The 20,597-nt window shown below is 42.6% G+C and overlaps 1 protein-coding gene across 1 annotated transcript in view; it reads right to left on the bottom strand.

Moving 5' to 3' along the window:
* gria4b (glutamate receptor, ionotropic, AMPA 4b) overlaps nt 1-20,355 on the bottom strand; it is a 125,130-nt gene extending 104,775 nt beyond the window's left edge. Inside the window, exons 1-3 of the mRNA XM_047607800.1 lie at nt 20,002-20,355; nt 19,670-19,777; nt 14,958-15,116 (exon numbers count right to left, since the gene is read on the bottom strand). Of these exons, the coding sequence (XP_047463756.1) occupies nt 14,958-15,116; nt 19,670-19,777; nt 20,002-20,095 (361 nt within the window). The 5' untranslated portion in view covers nt 20,096-20,355. The remainder of the gene's footprint in view (nt 1-14,957; nt 15,117-19,669; nt 19,778-20,001) is intronic.
* Between the last annotated feature and the right edge of the window lie 242 nt (nt 20,356-20,597).

Below are 20,597 nucleotides of genomic sequence, written 5' to 3'. Positions count from 1 at the left end.
TTAGAAGGTTATTAAGTTAATGGTTGAGTAACCAAATGTAGGCAACACATACGTATAATGAAAGGAAGAGGGTGTTGGGAATATCAACATTTTCCTTAGACATACTATAAGTTGCTCATATTGGTTTCCTCATGAACAAAACACCATATCCTGTTTTAGCATGCTAACATTTCGCACTTTGCGCTTAACATTAGCACTTAAAATTACGAAGAAACCTCTTTACAAGTTACAAGTAAGTAACTCACAAGTAAGTTATAATATATTAACTTACGATTCACTATTCCATTTATGAGGCTGTGAATACCACACGCAGCAGACATTAGCATTGATTCTGAGTTGTGTTCCCGGCCACATAATCAATATAAAATCCAATATGTAGCTGCAAAATGCTCCACTATGCACACCTGCTGTTTGCCGTCAGTGTGCATCTGCTGATTAGCGCTGTATAGTTTGCTTGCCGTAGATTAATCACGGGTTATTTAGCTGAAAATAACAGCTTTTATTCTGCTGCAAAACGGACCACGACACCGAGGGCAAAAAAACCTTCACATCACACATAATCACTTTTATACACTTTTAATATGGAAATATTGATTGTCGCAGCTTTAAAGACGGATGGCGGACGCACTCGGAGCGCAGGAATAAATTGAGGTCTAAAAAAGGTTTGTTGTGACACGCTGAAACATAATGAAACATTAGAGCACGTTCAATACGCTGATATTGAGTGTACAGACCTGAGCAGGGATGTGTTTTCAAATTACTTCTATTTGAAATACTGCTTTTCGTCACGTGACTGCGGTGAATGTTTGTGCGGACTGACTGGCGTTCAGGAGTCAGGGTGAAAAGTCTTGACTCCGTAACAGACGAGGCCCTGACTGGACGAAACATGGCTTAAATTACACTTAAAATAGAAGTGTAACTCAACATTTTTTTATATTTTTGCATCTATTTTCAATTTTATAAAAATACAAATCCCTTTTTTCTCACAACAAATACAAATATAAATTCTCAATGCTTTGCACACCCTTTATATAATATATATATATATAAAATAATAACGACGTGGCATATCGTTCTATTGATTTCAGCCTCCTTTTAGTCATTTTATCATTAACAGTTAAACACGAGCCTCAGCCCCCATCCATTCTCCCCGCCTGATCTGCATGCCAAAGGAGTCTCTTGCAACTTGAAATCCGAGAGCAACTTCCTGTCATTTCAAAAACGTGACGCGCCCGGCGCGTATGAGTACGTGCGCGAGCTGTAACAGCATCCTCCAGTGTGTGAGAACAACTCCCCTGGCCAGAGTGTGTTCCTGTTAAAAACCCATCTGTGAATTTCGCACAACTTATTCACTGTGATCAGAGAGCAGACCTGCTGCGACTTCCCTCCCACTCCCCTCTCCGTCTCCGTCTCCGTTCGGCCTCTTAAAATATTCTTGGCGTCTCTGTCTCGCAGGGCAATTCACTTCAATCCGTTAGGCTTTCATTAGTGTTAATCTTGCATGAACAATGTTGATATTAGCAGCTGACTGATACGGTTATTTGAAGGTCGACGCGGACCGAAATATTTCCGCGCGGAAGCTGTCGAAGCCATGTTCCGGGCATTTATTCAGTTCCTGTCTGTGTGTCATTTAAATAGGTAGGGATATAATACAGATTTGCATGAACTATTCACCAACTAGTCTTTAAACTATCTAGTCTTAAATATTCATGGCTTCCTTAAGATTTTTGTGATTTCGTCTTTTCTTTCTAACGCCACATTTGGTTCAAAGTTTCCACCGAACCAACATCAAAACCCTCTTATCCGTGACAAGCGACACTTAAGAAATTGCTCTTATGTAATGTTTATGCAGCAAGCCACACCAAATCTAATCTAATCATGTCATCATCCGTACGAGGTATCTGCAGTGTTTCTGGCACTGCATTGTTCCTAATTAGCTCATTAATTAGCAACCGTTTTTTCACCGTAACATGTGTGCTATTCAATATTTAGCAGCACTTTCTAAATTCCTCCATTAATATGCAAATGTGCGCATGAAGGTGCGACAGATTCACGTCAGATCACCTTCTCCGTCCCCTGTGATGTACGCGTGAGGTTTCCGCTACGTATCAAGCGAATGTATCCACAACAAACTGTGATTAGCTCTTTAATTTAAAATCATCAGTGCTTCAGTGAAAATCTTTCCATTTTGGGGGTTTTGTTAAATAGTCACGGAAACTCAAATGTCCACGGACACAAATTTCCATTTTTGCGGCGCTGACCATGAAGGTGGAGCACCAGCAGGGAGAAGCAACTGCAAATGTCTATCTTTGGAGGCCGAAGCCATGGAGGTTGTTCTGGTTGTGTCGCAACTCCTCTCACCTCCTCTGTATTGGACTGATGCAAGAAGGAGGAGATCTTCAGAAGATCTCTTCAGCTTCTGTCAGACAGCATTTCTTGGCATTGCTCTTGTGCTTCTACTGGACAAGGCATCTGTTTATTAACTTATGCGTGTCATTTTTTCGTGCTATATGTATATTTTTTTTTTAAGAACCATCCTCCTATAGAGGGTATGCATTGACATCACTACCGCCCGTGGCAAAAACATGGCGAAATGTATCAGTAAATACAGCCAGAACAGGAAAATGTGGATTATCAGATCAAATTAGGGAAAACTAGACTCAAAAATGATCCATACGAACTAGTATGGATTTCAGTTTCAGTTAGTTTAAGTTAGTTTTAGGTCATTTCAGTTATGATAACTGAAGCTAAATAAAAGATGCTAACGCTTAGAGCTTTACTGAGAAGTAACGTTAGCCATACAATACTCAACAAATACAGCATAAATGAATATTACCTGACACTAAATGTGAGGTTTCTGCGCCTGGATCCCAGTTGGTAGATATCTGTATTGCTGTAGTGCTGAATATCTGACCTGTGGAGTTCTAAGCTACATCTGCTGCTGTGGCCTCATCAACCAGCCCAGTCTTCATGGTCTGGAGTGCTGTGTATCAGACCTGTGGAGCTCCATAAACTATATCTGCCCCAGTCATCATGGCCTCCTCCAGTTATCCACTTGTACCTAGATGAACAATTCACCAACCCGTCCATGATTCCTGTTATACTCACAAACTGTCACAGATCATCAGCTATGTGTTATATTACTAGACCCTACATGTTTCCTTCCGCTTGATGTATGTATCTATGACAGAAGTTTGTTTATCTTGTTTCTCCTGCTCTTCTTTTCTCTCTGTCTTCTCTGTTTCTACCCGGCTATGAGCTGGGTTGTGCTCAAGGTTTCTTCCTGTTAAAAGGGAGTTTTTCCTTGCCACCGTCGCCCTCAGGCTTGCTCTGGAGGTTGCAGGCTGGTTTTTGTGAAGCGTCTTGAGACGATTTGTATTGTTATTGGCGCTATATAAATAAAACTGAATTGAATTGAATTGAATTGTAAAAATATATCTCTGACTGCTTTTCAGATCTGTTCATTCAGTCAATTGCACAACAGCTCCTCCTCCATTTTTAAATCAATTTTACATGTTAGAAGCTATGATTCAAACTTATGATGCTAATCACAGACTTCGCTCGCTGTGACGTCACATGCAGACCCTGGAGTTTTTATAATATTCATGAATGTCATACATATATATCACATATCATATTATGATAATATCTAGTTTTCTTCTCTTACCTCTATACTTCTATTTTTGTATCTGACTTGTATTTTTGTATTTTTGCAGCATCTGCAGCACCTTAATTTCCCAGCGGGGATTAACAAAGTCTCATCTAATCTAACCTAAACACATTTTTTCCACTGCTTGGTTAGATTTAGAGAGTGGGAGGGGACACAATTTTACAAATGCATGATGCGGCAGAAGAGATACTGCCAACCGAAATAGAATATTTTCAAAGTCTGTGTCGTGATGAAGAGAAGTGAAAACCCAAGGATACCGTAATTACATGTCTCGACTCTTTAATTAACTCCCGTGAGACCGAACTGGCTCCTAGAGCAGCGGCTCCAGTGGGCTGGTCCATGATACACGATTTAGCATTACATAAACAATGCAACACCACCCAAAGGGCAGCAGGTTAGACTCTTTAGCCTTGAAACACGTCCTCCGAAGGGTTTTTTGATTAATTAGTTCATTAGGATTAGGGTTAGAGAGTGACCATTAGAGTGAACCGGGCTACATGAGGAAATTTATCGTTGTCGGGCACATTTTCTCTCTGCAAATCACCGTGATACAGAAGATGTCCCATAGTCTCGTCCTGAATGAGGTCCAGTAGTAGAGTAACATTTACTTGTTTAATGAAGCTGGTAAACTTGCATTGCCACCCTATGAAAAAAATACAAAAAAAAAAAGATCAAAGATGCTCAAAATCTAAACTGCGATCTCTAAATGATTAAAACAAAGCTACTGGCATGACTTGCTGTCCTAGTTTGGAGAAAATCCATCAGCGCATCCTCACATCCAAAAATAGATTTCTAATTGAGAAAGAAGGTGGCAAGGCTGCTTCACGCCCGGTAAGGCTTCTGAATGTTTAGTGGTTCCCTTCAAATGACACAGGTCATAATAACTAATCAAACTTACCAGGGCCCTTTGGGATCAAACCAGTGTTCATCACAGGAAACTACTTCAGCTTTTTCTTTTTTTTTTAAACAAATAATCCATGTAGGAGCCAGACTCTGTCTTGATGTAGAGTGACAGTGAATCAGTCTCTCTGAACTGGATGTTTCTGTCACAGAAGCCTTAGTGGCCTAAATGCATCCTTTCTAAAGAGACTAACAAAGAAAAATGAAATGTTATGCCCAAAGATTGTAAAATGAATAAAGATCAGAGCAAAACATTTGACTTTCTTCGTTCTAGTTTGCTAACTGACGCTCACTCTGTAGCTGGGGCATCTTTCTGAACGTTTCAGATTACTGATTTTCAAACGGCATCCGAAACCATCACATTTAACTGTTGTTCGGTGCGCGTTCGTCTCCTCAGAGTTCTCCCTCAACCTGTGCGACCTCGACAAACACAAACACACACACACACTTCAGGGGGGGGGGGGGGGGGGGGGATTTATGTAACCAGTGCACAGATCAGGGAGGGTGGGGGGGATGTGCAGGGTAGGTGGAGTGGATAAGGAGATGAAATTAAAAGGGCGTAAATTAGCGGATGAATTACATGCAAGATCGCATTAACGTAAACTTTTGTTTTGTGTGTGGGAGCAACGACAAGGGAACTGGAGCGTAATCGTTGAAGCTTAAACAGCTTCTCTACAAAAGTACTGATATTCGATGAGGACACGCAAAAACCGACATCAAAGATCTACCGGCTACGAGGAGCATGTGTGACGTTGCCTCGTGTTGCCTGTGTTGAAAAGGAATAACTCTCCACACCAGCAGGTGGCAGTAGTCTGTATTCACCATTCACAAGACGAAACGGGAAACATTCCACTAGCTCTGAGACGCCGAGCTACAAGCTATTCTCCGCTCGTGCATTATTTCCCTAAACAGCCAAACAGGTTGACCTCGCCGACTTCCTGGTTCTGCCAGGAAAAGCCGAAAAGGCGACTTGTGCCAACGTTGTGGTGCACACAACCAAAATAAACAGGTGTTCACTGACGGTCCGAAACCACAGAAACATCTTACCGTCGGATCCAATCTCCCCGTGTTGCGAGGGTAATAGAAGTTTGATTTATTTAAGTGATTTACTCAGTGACTCTGTGTAAATGTGGCATTTGTAGACATGTCACATAAAGCTAATGTTGCAAAGAACAGGAATGCGAGGACACGTTTTATCAAAACCTCTGAGTCACACTTTTCCAGAACCGCTGATGAACGCTAACCCCGTTTAATGAAGTCGTATTTTTCTCCCAGATCTACCAGAGCAGGGTTCTTACATTATCATACATTTACTAAAAAAAAAATCTCTTTTCGCATCACCTCCTCCTCCCTTCACCCCATCTTTCACCCTCGTCCTCCCATACTCCATCTTCCTCCCTGCTTCAACACATTAATCTCTCATTAGCGGCACCCTCCTCGCTTTTCTCTCCCCACCCTTTATTTCTCCCAACACCAGCCATTACACGCACACATGCGTGCGTCCGTCGCCGAAAGGCCTGTACATTTTCACCCGCGCAGAAGTATCCTCAGACAAATGAGGGGCACTGGCAGCCATTTAAAGGGCAGCACTGCAGAGCAGAAGAGCCCCTCTGAACGGAGCCCGTGGAGGGAGAGATAATAGACTTAAATAGGACTAACATGCTGCACAGCCGGATTGTTTGCGCGCACGCCCGCGGACACACAAGCACACGCGCACACACATGCATGGGCATGACTAAAAACTGAAATGGGAGAGCGTTTTCATGCTCAAGGACAGATAAGAAAGGCGCGCGTTCAGGAGAAAATGTAGGTTCTCCTGTGCGGGCATATAGGAGCGCAGGACGCCGTCTGGATCTGGAGTGACTCAGAGCGCCACGCTGAATATAAATGACTCAATGCAGATTAAGATGTCACTGTTTCAATAAAGGCGAAGGCAGGGGCAGCGTGTAGGAGGTCACATTAACCCCTCCCACCCCCGCGGTGCTTTTAAAGCCTTTGTGCTGCCGCGTGGTTAAGAGGTTACCACGAAAACACATAACAAAGATCAGCCGGATGAATGAGCCGCAGCTGAAAAGGTAACACGCCCTCCGCCAAGGACTCTGCACCTGCTTACGGGCATATTGATTAGTTTTCTTTTTTTTTTTTTTTGCGTTTTCCACACGGCACAAAGCGGCGAGAGCAAATCTTCATTTAATTGGGAGTTCATGACGAAGGCGTGGAGATGCGCTCCGCACCTCGAGTACACGCTGCCCTTCATCACTAAGAGGTTAATTTATTCACTGCGCTGATTCCATCCAGGTTCAATCACCCCCCCCCCAAAAAAACTCACCTTCTTCTTCCGTACACCTCTTATCTAATCATTTCAGTGTTTCTGGTTGATTGTCAGCATTTGAAATTATAGAACAGACTGACGGGGGAACTAAAGCAATGTCCAAGCATGAGCGGGTTTAAGCAGCCGTACAAACACATGGTTTTAAACAGGTATAAGGAAGAAGGAGGGTCTGAATATGTCTAAATATATATGTTTCATCAGCATGTGAGAAATAAAACAAAAAACAAAAACAAAACACAGGAAGTAAATGGAAAAGGGGTAGGATCAAATAAGCGTACTTCTTCCTGCTCCTTTTCGAACATGTTAGGTAAAAAATGTTGTATTACATGTCTGAAATAAAGCTTTCATTCATTCATTCATTCATTCATTCATTCATTCATTCATTCACACATACATAAAATCATCCTTGCCTTGCTACGTTCAGCTAATTCCACTCAGCACCAGGCAAATGTTTCTTAGCATTTCATTTTCATGGGTCGGATAAAACTGACATTTTCCTTCATTCCACCGAGACGCAATGACGCCAAATGTGGTGCGTAAAGTCGTAAAGTGCAAACTGTGATGCTAGTTCTGGTAATATTTTCACTGTTCAGGATGAGTTTAACCGAACCGCTGTTTACATCCTGTGTATTCACCCTACGCAGCCTAGTTTGAAGCAGCTCAAGGCTGGATGTGGACCAGGGGCGTCACTAGGTTTTTCAGGACAAGGGTGGCCCAGGCCCCAGGAGGTGAACAGGATGTGAGAATTTATTCACTCTAATTATTTCAGCCTGATTTTAAACATACATGCACTTCATTTTTGTGGGTCGGATAAAGCTGAGATTTTCCCGCATTGCACCGAGGCACGACGACGGCAAATGTGGTGCGTGAAGCTGTGTGTGTGCAAACTGTGATGCTAGTTCTGGTAATATTTTCACTATCTGGCCTTTGCTCGCTGTTCAGGATAAGTTTAACTGAACTCCTGTTTACATCCTGTGTATTCAACCTCGTTGCTCAGCAACCGCTTTGGTGAAAATGACTGTCTAAGAAATTATAGTGCGCTCTTCAGGGAAACCTTGATGGAGAAAGATGGACATGTCATGAACATTTTTTAATGCAACTTCTCCATGAACTCATATGTTGAACTGAAGACTTAAAACAATAAAAGAAGAATGAACCCAGAGGCTGGAATAAACCGTTCGTGGCCTTAAGAGGAAATGAAGAACCTTCGTCACCCGTGCAGGACGTATCAGAAAATCTATGGTGACAGAGGCTCGAGGACGGGCCAACACCAGGTTTGTCAGGTACAGTTTAATACAATAAATGCCTTTTACGTAATTTAAAACTACTTTACTAACCGTTAGTGTTGATTTTTACCTTTCAGTGATTTCCCTCATGTATACAATGTATCGTCATTCCACTTCACCGTGGAGAATCCGAGCTTAGAGAATTACCCTGCAATATATTTTTCGATGTGAGGTATTTTTCTCAAGTGGACCGACTGGATCGCACTGAGAACAGACGGTTAAGCATTAAACTGCTGTGGCCGCAAGTGCCTTTATTTTCTGCCCATTTCCATCCCGATAGATGCAGTCGCCTGTCGTCTGGAGCTCCTGGATGTTCTCACTGACTTTCCTCCTGACGTCCCAGAGGAGGTTTCCTCACATCAAAAGCAAAAAAAAATGTTGGAGAAGCCTTCCAGGTTCAAGGATCCAGAGACATTAACGTAGACGGTCGTTCTGAACTTTAGCACAGGATTAGGAATGAATGGCACCTTGAAAACAAGGCAGGGATCCATGAAGTGATCATCCTGCTGGCTCGGTGTTTCACAATAAACCAGACAGTCTGTTGTTTTGGCGTTTAACTTCCAGGCTTTACACATACGTGAAAGACAGGGATAATGCGTTTAACACCAGTTTAAAAAAAAAAGAAAAAAAAAAAGAAATAAAGCCAACGTCTCATTTTGGGCTGCATGAAGCTAATCATTTCAGTTAATCTGAAGTGATGCGTCATGCTTTATTTGTAGGTGACCCGGGGCAAAATTAAAAGTTTCACTTCATGCACCGCTTTTCTTCTTCTGGAGGCCACTGACTAACAGCGACGTCATTTATTTGACCTCATGACCGCATGATTCAGAGTGTCTAACAGTTCTCTGAGACTGTGTGTGTAGACAAGTGTATAAGCAAAGGCCCAGTCACACAATAATATATAGACAGTTTTTCTTCTTCTCTCCCGCACTCTGTACTTATATATACAGTATTTTAACACGGACAAATTCCCAATAGAGCATATTTTTCAGCTTTTGTTGTCAGAGTGTGAAAGCCTTTTCCGAGCAACAAAAATCCTGATTTTAAAACAGGCAAACCTCATCCTGAAAGACTGAGTATAACATCTACATTCACTGATTCATTCATTTTCTGTAACCGCTAAACCTCTGGCGCGTCAAACGCAGAGAGACGATGCACGCTCACACCTACGGCCAATTTAGAATCACCAATTAACCTAATGAGCATGTGTTGGGATGGTGGGGGGAAGCCAGGGTGATTTCAGCAAATGTAAAATGATCACGCACAGAGAAAGAGAACGTGTTTGAATGTGTGTTTGTACCTGGCTACAAGCGAAACGAAGCTGCTGACACTTGAGCCGACCTCAGCTATTTGCTCCAGCGACGCGGCGAAGAATCAGCCAATCACGCGTGTTTGTTTCACCGGTCCATTTTTAAATTTGAACGTCAGCAAGCGTTTTAGCCACTTGTCTGTTTTTTTTGTTTGTTTTGCTACTCGTAGATTGGACATAGATACATCACTCTCACACGCTCATTTACGTTGGTATGAGCTACATGTGCTGCTCCTCTCTGCAACACACTGAGGAGATGTAGAGTGAGTCCACTTCCTGGAAGGGGCGTGGCCAGCTGTCACGGAAACAGCTCAAATAAAATAGGAGCTGCACAATATATACGTAGATGTGGCGAGATGAAGAATGTGAGTTGAAACTTAAAACATGAGAATATGAAACGTGATATAATATAATATGATACATTTAAAGTTTCACAGGTGCTATTTTACTTATACTATATGATTGTGTTGGTGTTTTCCTGCGAATCAGCTTCACCATTTCAGGAAATTCACTTTAAGTTTGTTTATATTTGGATTTATTACATTTTTTATTAAATCAACAACTCTACACACATTGGGTCGAGTTTTAGCTTGAAGATGAAGTTTAAAAAGCAAACAAACGCTCTTTGTGCGGTTAATAAAGAGAGGTAAGAGAAGAGTTTGACAAGCGATTTTTAAAAGCTCATTCGCTGGCAGAAGTCCAGTTTCCCTCCGCAGGAATAAATCCTCAGCGTGCCGCCACCGATAGACTAACGAATGTCTTCGCCACCGTTTCATTTGTTAGCGGTAATTACACGGAAGTATCACAATTAACTTGATAATGATTAATTACAGTACACTGCTGTGTAAACTATGAACAGTGGGAGTTTTTGGAAGATGTTTTCAGTGGCTTCCCGTCGCAGTGTGACGCCAGCAATACCAGTAACCCCACTGAGGATAATGAGGAGACAAAAACTGTAAATCAAACAAATGTAGTAGAGAGTCTCTGTCTGCGGGATGATTGTCGACGACAATGGGAACACACAACAACATTTGTCCCCGTCCACCCACCAATTATCCCCATCAGCCTTCCTGACAGCGGCACGCCGAGCCCCTGAACGGCCTAATCTCTCTTCGCAAATTAGCTCTGTGTCTCATTTCCTCTCCCCAAATGTACGCTATGCCCTTAAACATCACGTGGCAACGCCGCCTATTCACAAGCATTATCTCAGGGCCTTTGATGGTGGAGCAGAAGTGGAGAAGCAAAAAAGGATAAAGACACTGGGAAATGTAAAAACAAGGGCGGGCGGGTGGGGGGTGAAAACAAGCAGCGCGGTTCGATCTCAGATTCCCCCGCTGGCCCTGAGCTATCAGAGGCATTGACTGGCTCATGTAATTCTGCTCTGATTTGGCTTGGCCAATCAATGGGCTGCAGACCGACTTCCTGTGACTGTGCCGCCATTAGACTGGAGGTGAAAAATCCCATAGTTTCTTGCAGTTCCTGCAAACACACAGTTTTGCTCCTCCACCAGCGGAGAACCGCTGGCCTCCTCCTGCTGATTCGGCCGCTCAAACCAAAGCTTCCACTCTAAATGGATCATTACAGCACCTACACACACCTGGACAAAGATTTGGTCTCTTATACAATGAGCTAATTTACATCCTGTATGTGAAAGCCACATTAATATTCATGCTCTCCTACAAGCTGCTTTAGACGTTCTATATTTATGCATGCATGCAGTGTACAGTATCGCACTGCAGTTTTCTCATTATCATACATGCTTGTGCTGATAACTTGTGCTTTTCCATTTTTTTCGTCCGTTTGTTTTATCTGCAGACGGCATCGCTTGTTTCCCCACAAAGATCAGAGAGCGTCGCGTTTCTGGAATTTCATCTCAGAGGTCATTACCCGGCGAAAAAAAAACCTCACGACTACATGTGTTTTAGTCACAAAAGAACTCGAGCAGCGTTGGTTTCAATGATCCCTGCAGAGAAACACAAAACAAATATAGTGTATCGGGAGGAAATCTGAGTTTCTTATTTGCTGTTCGGCGCAGGAATAGACATGTACACGTAACTATTTGTGGAGTGTTTGATGATAGATATTGCACAGGATAAAGGAGATAAAGGAGTGCATCTAAACAAATCTGAACTAACAGACTGGATACATAACATAAGCGTGTCTAGCTCATTTTTAGGGTTTAGCACCTGCTAAACTTTATTTTATTTTTATGGTTTGGCAGGGAGTGCCTACCTTTATTGACCTTTATATCTTTAAGTTTGTTTTGAACATTTAAATGTAATTTCTCTTCTTCAGTCTTTAAGCCATAGGTCTTCAACAGGACTTCAGTGCGACCCCTAGGGAGTAGGTGGAGGTACTGCAGGGGGTTTCGCAAAATATTTGGTTGATTAGATATTTTTATATATTTTTTTTAAATTTTCCCCCATAAATTTAAATTTCTTTAAATACACATTAACATGAATCCAACATATTTTGGGATAAATGGAGGCAGAAGACATTATCTTTCAGTGAAAACTTCACTCATACACTGTAGAATTTCCCTGATACAAACACATATTTATGTTCAGCGGACTATGGACTTGTTGTTGTCAACTGTGGTCAGAGAAGTTGCACCTGATCACAACGCAAAGACCGCAGCCAACGACCAGCTGGCGCATACTTTTTGCACCTGCGTGAAGTAATTGTTTGTACGAGAGGTCGACTGTGTTGTCCTTAAAAAGGGGAAACTGAAAATTAGCTGTGAGACTAGGAAGCTAGGACGAGCTACAAACCGATGCACAAAGCTGGCCTGGCATGATCTGTGTATTTGAATGTTTGTTACGTCTGTCACTGCTGTTTTTCTGCTCATGCAGAAGGCTGATCGGAGTAATCTCTGAGAGAGAATTGTTCCACCGCAGATTCAGCAAAAACTACCAAAAAGGGGGTGAAGCTAGTGTGAACGGTGCATGTCACAGGAACTCAGCAAGGTCCCAGAATTAGCAAACAACCACCCCAGTTGTGTAAGAGCTCTTGTATGACGTTGATGTTATCTCAATGCACTGACAAAAATCCTCAGTCAGCAGTATCCCACTCAACTGTACACAACATGCTTATTCCAAACAGGAACAGCTAACAGTTAGCTCGGTTGCTAATTCACAAAAAGTGTGGCTATTATTAGGAACCATGAGCTATGAATGACGATGTTAAATTAAATTCAATATCTTAATCTGATCACAGAACCTGAAATTTCTGAGCTCTGTCTCTGGCTTTTATACACACACAAACACACACACACACAAACACACACAGAGTCACCAAACGAACACAAAAGCACTTCATTCTCTGCTTAATTTAGCCATTGATTTTCTTAACACCAGATCACACCATAGATAGTAGAAGACATCAGGCTGAAGTGTTTTATGGTCTTTGCGGGAGCCTCCCACCCTCTGTTACAGAAACAAACACACACACACACACACTCGTTCACACAGATAAATGAACACACACTCAAAGTCAGAAGAGAGTGAAAAGGAAGGCAAGAAAAAAGATGCTTCCCGAAGGATCATCAGTAAAAAACCACTGCCTACTACTACCGCTGGGAGATCTAACTGTGCCACAGTGTGTGATTTGTCATTTGTTTTGTGTGTGTGTGTGTGTGTGTGTGTATGTAGTGTTAGTTATTTGTATGCGTGCAGTGTCTGTCCCCTTTGGCATGTGTGGTTTTTGCTCAGATCAGATGTGAACCAGCAGACACTCACAAACACAGCTGCCACATCACACACACACACACGTGCTGAGCGGCCTGGGTGGAAACAAACAAGCTAAATATTTGTCATTTATGTGTCATTTTTTTGGGACGACAAGCCGTGCATGTTGTTCTAATCTAACCTCATTACCGCTTCCATCACTACTGCTCCTTCTACGAGCACTTATCAGGAAATTTAAGACCTTTTTAAGTCCATTATAGGTTCAATTTAAACCCTACATGACAAGTACAGCAAATAAGGAAAATCAGAGATCACTTTGATTACTTTCAACATAACAAAATTTATTGTCATTCACCTATCAACTCAGGTCATCCCTTCCTAATGAGGAACAGAAACATAATAGGCCGGAGCCAGAGGGGGTCATACTGCAAATGAAGCGGTAAATGGAAGTAAGGATTTAAGAATCGACTAGATGTAATTTAAGACCTACAATGCAACATTTTTTTGACTTTTTAAGACTCTGCAGAAACCCTGACTAACGCACTACCTTCATCTTCATTTTAATGTTGAATTCCAGCTTTTACATATAATGTTTTATATCACATCTACCCATCATGATGGCACTCGAGCGTAACTGAAATCTCAGAACTAATCATTTCACAAAACTGTGCCAAATACGGGAAGTTGAACCAGGTATCTGGTCTGTAAACTATTTATTTGTCTTTGTTTTCTGTTTTAAATAATTTTGGAAAACCTGATAATTTAAATACAACCCACGTCAATATCTGAATACATGTTTTTGATTGATATCACATTCATGTCAGTGCTTCTAAGTTCTTTTAGCGTAGCTTAGCATAAAGGCACACCAACCTTTAATTTATGGATAAGAAAGTTCTTACCTTTTTAATAATTTTGGAAATTATTTCAGTGCATTCACAGCTGTGCTAGATACAGAAAGTTAAACCAGGAAGCTGATCTGTAAACTCTTCCCATTTGTCTTTGTTTTCTTTTCTAAATAATTTTGTGAAACCTGCCTGTTTATATAGTACAAGCTGTGTTACCACTGGAATACATGTATTTCATGACACATCTGAGCAGAAACAGCTATTAAAGGAACACAGATTGATATTTCCCTCTTGTGAGTGCTCCAAGACTTATGTTCTTTCAGTGTAGCTTAGCATAAAGGCTAGAAGCTAGTCTAGCTCTGATCAAAAATACACCTTCCTTCAATTTATGATTAACAGAAACTTGTTCAGTGAAATCACACCCAATTTTGACATCTACTTCTATCACTACTGGTTTTATTTGAATCATTTTAATAACAATCAAAGATAAGTGCACCCACATCTGTGCAAAATAGATTCAGTCAAAGTTGAACCAGGATGTTGTGTCTCTAAACTGATTCAAATGTGTAGATTTATTTACATCTTCTTTCATCTACCTACATGTATTTCCTGACCCCTCTGATCAGATCACAGCAACCGAACGTTGCAGATTGATACCACTCTTCTTTCTCTGCCTAAAGACCTACGCCTTTTAATTAGCCTAGCTATCTTAGCAACGAGGCTAGAAGCAGAGGGAAATAAACTAACTTGAATGTCGAAAGGTAAAAAGCACAACAGCCTATTTCTAGTGTATAAGGCATTATTACTTCTTACAACTACATAATATGCAACTACTCCATTACCATTCGTACCGTTGTTCTGGGGACTTGTTTTGCAGTAAAGAAAATCTAACGCACAAATCCAACACGAAGCCATAAAGATTGACTTACAGGCGTTGGTGACCGCGAAGCTGTTGGCCGTCTCGATGTTGTCCACATGGGGCACCAGGTTGAACGGGGCTTCCGAGGCGTTCGGGCTGGTGTTGTGCAGGAAGATTGCCAACCGAAAGGCAGTGTACTCCTGATCAGTGTTTCTGATGAACAGACCGCCTGGAGAAACAGGACACACAAGTTTGATGATGAGTGTGTGTGTGTTGGCTTAAACTTACTACAGACAGGACATCGGAAGAAGAGAAAAAAGAATGTCATACACTTAGATCCTCAAGCTAGAACATTTTCTTTGGTGAGAACGTAACCTCAAAATTTGTATAGATTTCGAAACTTCAAATCAAAGTTACATAAAACAATTCCTGCAGCGCTGAGGGCCACCCGAGCCTACTCAACAGCTCTGATTGAAGAACAAACAGTGGATTAGTGTGTGCACCAAGGAACAACACATTTTCTGATCCACTGCCCCAGCTGCTCCAACAAGGCTGCAATCATGTGATGACACCTGAGCACGTTTCATTCACTAGAAGAGGCTGTGAGAAACAGACTCAGAGGGTCCAAAGCTGATGCTCGAGGCTCTCCCAGATTACATTGGGTCGCATCTAACGTAATCAAATGTTTATGTCAGCATTTAAATATGCTGATTCTAACACTGCTGATGTACGAATACGTTCAGTGTTAATGTTGAATGTCTTAGATTACTGTGTTAGCATTAGATTGCCAATTACGGCTAAATGCTAATGGAAAGACCATTTGTTTTCAATGGGAATTATGGATATGTGTACCAAATATCATGTCAATATACCAGGTCGGTGCCAACATATACCCTGGACGAGAGTCCAAAGAGATGTCTGGGAACCATGACAACCATATTTCCTTTGATAAGGTAATTGATAGTATTTTGAATGAAGTGGTTCAAATAACAGAATGAATAGTTCCTCCTCACCAAACCATGATGGTCAGTACCATATTTTGTAAGGTTTTCAGACAAGTTTTAGCAGTTTTATTCAAAAGGCGCACCTCTCTCATATCAGAAAATAACACAACGGACTAAAAAACATCCAAAATGTAATAAAAAGGGTGTTATTAGTCTGGTAAGTCACATTATCGACATTCTGTGGCTCCACCGTCTAGCCGCCCGGGGCTCTTTAGGCACCACTAGGCTTGGTGGTAAGGGTTAACATGTAAAGAAGTCTTTGTCTCACATTAATGCAAGCAGAAAAGGTGATAACATTCTTAATATATTCTTTCAGGATCAACCCGGGTCTTCATACATTTTTTTATGCAAGAGCAGCTACGGTGTCATAAATCAGAGATAAGACTTTTGTTTGTATTCAGCTCCTTTTGGATTAACGGCCTCGTTCCTATGAAATGATCTTCTCAAAGCCGTTCATGGCTGTGCAAATGTCAGTGGTGTTTCAGGTTGGCAGCAGTTTGTTTCACATTTCAAAATCAGACTTAAGGCTATGTTTGTGGGGGAGGAGACAGTGTAAATGTCCTTTAAAGCAAAATGTCAGTGTGTTCTTTTCACGGCTGACCTCCTTTAATAAAAAGGTAAACTTTGGAATACGTAATTAATTAGTGAAGCCTGGTCATGGAAATCCCTGGATTGTGTTTCTGATTATGTATATATATATAAAAAAAAGACACATTTTGTACATCTCGGCCACCAATCAACAGGAACTCCCATTTCTCATTTATTCTTTCCAATCACCACTGATTAGAAAACCAACTGACGGCCTGAATTATACATATTTCGACTCATGACATCCCTGTCGTCTACACGCAACGTGACGATGAGAAAACTAGGTCTGCGCACTTTAGGGGGGGCCCAGACTTTGAAGTTTCCAAGATGCCATATGGTTTAGCAGAAACAAGACTCCAGTGGCTCCAGCCTGTCTGTTTGTTTGTTTGTGGCGCCATTAACGCCTGGTACATCTGAGTGACGCCATCTGATGAAAAGCCTCTGAATTTACTATGACTTATCGCTCCCGCTGTTAGGGAATGCACGCTATAAGCATTCCACTCAAAAATATTTGTCAAATATCATGCAGCGTCATGGCCGAGGCGAGCGGCAGCGTTCGAGGTGGGGTCATGTGAAGGACGTAAACAGCTGATGGCATCTGTGGCCTGCCCCTACAGTAGCCGTCCTACTCAGGGTAGCATCGCTTATATAGTACAAATGCGATCAATGGCACTAGTGCCAACTCGGCTACTCCAATCTGCCACATTACTGTCGTCATCAGTGAGCTTTTTTTTTAACGGATGTGTGTAGGACAAACCAACGTGAAAGAACTAGTAGCAAAAATACTGTGACGTTGTGACCTAGGCACCTGGGCCAAAAGTTATACCGCAAAGATTACAATCAGTGACCAGCTAGCACTTGCAAATGCATTAAAGGAAACGACTGTATTCTGTATTTATCCTTCAAAAGAGGAGACCTGGCCTCTCACGCTGATGAGTTTCTTCATAGGAAATATGGAAAACATATCCGGATATGTATCCAGATGTCACCGCTGAGTCAACAAGCCCGAACAGGAAACACAGACACAGCGGCAGAAACAGGGTCAGACGCACTCACAGACTCGAACCAGGCAACGGCCGACCATTAACGTCCGTGTCACGGCCCTTAAGAATGTAATCACCCTCTATAAATTGCACTAAGTTGCAACATGGAGTCAACGAGCCACACAGTGCTCCCCGGTTATAATGCACAATGGGCATTTACGGCACCACTTATCCAAACAAGTCACTCGGCCGCAGATTCTATTTTCTAACGAATAGACGAAACCCAAATGAGTGACGGCGACTCGTCTCAGCGCTTCGGATCATTTGGCGACACCCGTTTAATCATCTGCAGAGTCGCAGCCTCGGGAGAGTTTACATCCTCGCGCACAAACTCGCATTGCTGTTGTGGTCACTGAACGATTCTCAAGGTCTCAGCTGAAAGTGAACCTGTGAGTTATTACAAAACAGAAGCTTGGAATAGCAGTTTAAAAACTTCACGGTTGTGATTACTGCTGATTACTGCTTAGTTTGGCTTTTGCCATGCATCCCGGGACAGGCCCGCTGCCTAATCAAGGAAATAAAAGCACCCACGATATAAATTAGAAGCAGGATTTCTAATCGCGTTGACTGCACATGTCACTGCCGTAAAAGTCAATCTGCAGCTGTGGAGCACGTTTGCCATCGCTCTGTTTGTGCACTAGTTTCGGTGTTGCATGCATGTGTACACAGCAAACTCCCCTCTGCTAATAAGTGTTGATTCTTTGCTGACAATTATTTCAAACAGATAAGTGTTGATTGGGGAGATGTTTGCCCTCTCGGAGGGCTGATGGAGCTGCTCAAAATTGTTAAATGTTAAATGAAGTCTGGCGGGTGAGGAAACACCGGCATAGTGTGAATTTTTACACTCCCAAAGGCCCGAAATGTGAAATATGATGACACAGGGATTACATCAACACTGTTTCCCATAATTGGCAGCGATGCTGTTAGGCACATGATAATGAGAAGCGGTTATAGTTTAACAGAAATATCAGGAGACTGAATCTGAATCCGCACGAGGAGCCATGTGACCAAAATTCCTCCGCACCAGCTCTGTTTAAATCAGCGGCAAATTAATATTTGCATGTTTGACAGGGTGGTACAGCGGCCCGGGTTTAAACCCCCATCCAGAGTAAGTGCCCTCAGTTCCAGGGGTGTAATTCTGTAACAGATCCTGACCTCTGACCTCCCTGCAGGGGCCGGGGATTCAAATATCACAATGATATAAAAGGACAAGGAGACATTTTAACGGCTTGTCATTTTTCATCAGCCTGACCGGCTCTGATGTGCCTCAAATTTGAACCAAACAGCGGCGCGGTGGAGATTAAAGCCACACACATAAAAAAAAAAAAAAAAAAAGTCAGCGTAAGCAAACGCTCAGATCGAGCCTCTCGCTCAAGTTAAAATATGCAGGGTTTTTGACATGGAAAAAAGGCTGATCAGCGGGAACGGCTGCTTTTCTGGTGATTGATTTTTTTTTGGAGAGGGTTATGATGATCAACAGCTGGAGGTCACAGTTTGCCCTTCTTTCAGTGCCCTGCCTTTAAATCAACCAAAGTCAATCTGCCTGTTACTGAAATAAAATAGATCCATCATCAGCTGTATGTCCTCCCAGGACAAACACAGTTAAGTTGTTCGAGGAAAATATGTCTTTTTTTGTTTATTTGTTTTGTTTTTTTTTAAAGAGGGGAAAGGTGGACCTGTGAGGCCTCTGTGGGGCCGAGGCAGCCGGTCGTTGCAGCGCCAGGACCGGGGTCTGTGAGAGAGTTAACAGCAGTCAATGCACAGGCAGCCTGCATAGGGAATACACACACACACTTTGCTGCTCTGATCTGCTGCAGTGGCGGAGTGCACCGGGATACACACTCCAGCCCGCAGATACAAAGCGCATTAGCTGTGTGTGTGTGTGTGTGTGTGTGTGTGTGTGTGTGTGTGTGTGTGTGTGTGTTAAACATGCACAGCATAAACAGAGCGCACATCCCCGTGCGCATGTGACATTTTAAAGACGAATAAAATGAAATCAAAATCAAAAAGACGGACGACGGAGAAGAAATGAGCGACTCCCACTTTGCGTAAAAGCCGGAACGGAGACGGCTGCAGACAGGACGTCCGCGGATTCATTCACATGATTTATTTTCTGGTGAGATTTAACGTGAAAGGCTCTCACTTACCGATCTGAACGCTGCTCGGGAAAGCACCCATAGTCAGCCCCCAAAAGCCAGAGAACATCAACAGAATCCAATCGCGAGAAGAAATCCTCATTTTGTTTCGGTTATAAACTGATGAGAGACATCGAGCAGGTTTAATTAACACCCCCGGGGCCACAGCAACATCACAGGGTAAAAAAAAAAATAAAAATAAAACAAACAAACAAAAAAAAACCCAAACAGGTTATAAATAAAAAAATATCAAAAAGCCGGTTAAATATCCATGTCTGCTTCGGATGTTGTTTTTTTTTTATATATATCTAGGATATTCCACCCGCAGTGCCGCTCGTTTGTACCGTCAAAACTGCGTCCGTCCGTCCGGCGCTGGAGATTTTGCGCACAACACCACCAAAGATGAGGAGGAGAAAAGGGTGGTGGAGGGGGGGGCATCAGCCAGCGGCGGCCAGTGCGTCTGGATGCGGCTCAACTCACATCACAGGAACAACACACATGCGCCTTTTACCCGACCGGGGCAGGCAGGCAGGCAGGCGGGCAGGAGGGGCGTCAGTCAGCTCCGCTTCAGCAGCAGCAGCAGCAGCAGCAGCTCACCGAGCGGCGGTGAAAGTCCCCGGAGCTCTTTAAACAGCCAAACTTCCAGAACCGCTGATCCAAAGATACACAGAGAGCGTCTGTAAAGACTGATGTCTAACAAGGGATTTTTTTCCCCCCCTCTCCCTCCCTCCCACTCCGTGTCACAAGTTATTACAGATCGTTCTTTTGAAATCACCGTGTCCTCCCCGTGCACTGTCGTTCTGCGCACAGCCTCTCAGGTGCCATTTAGGATGCGTAAATTGTTCCGATTAACGGGATTATAACGAGCGAGCTAAAAAAAATCCATCTGTGAGATTTGTTCGGTGCGAGCAGTTCCTTCAGATCTCTCGCTTTTGAATTG

This window comes from Mugil cephalus, chromosome 15, assembly GCF_022458985.1.
Source record: "Mugil cephalus isolate CIBA_MC_2020 chromosome 15, CIBA_Mcephalus_1.1, whole genome shotgun sequence".
In the NCBI taxonomy this organism is placed as follows: domain Eukaryota; kingdom Metazoa; phylum Chordata; class Actinopteri; order Mugiliformes; family Mugilidae; genus Mugil; species Mugil cephalus.
The sequence above is the reverse complement of the archived record's forward strand: the minus strand, read 5'-3'. Positions and strand labels throughout refer to the sequence as shown.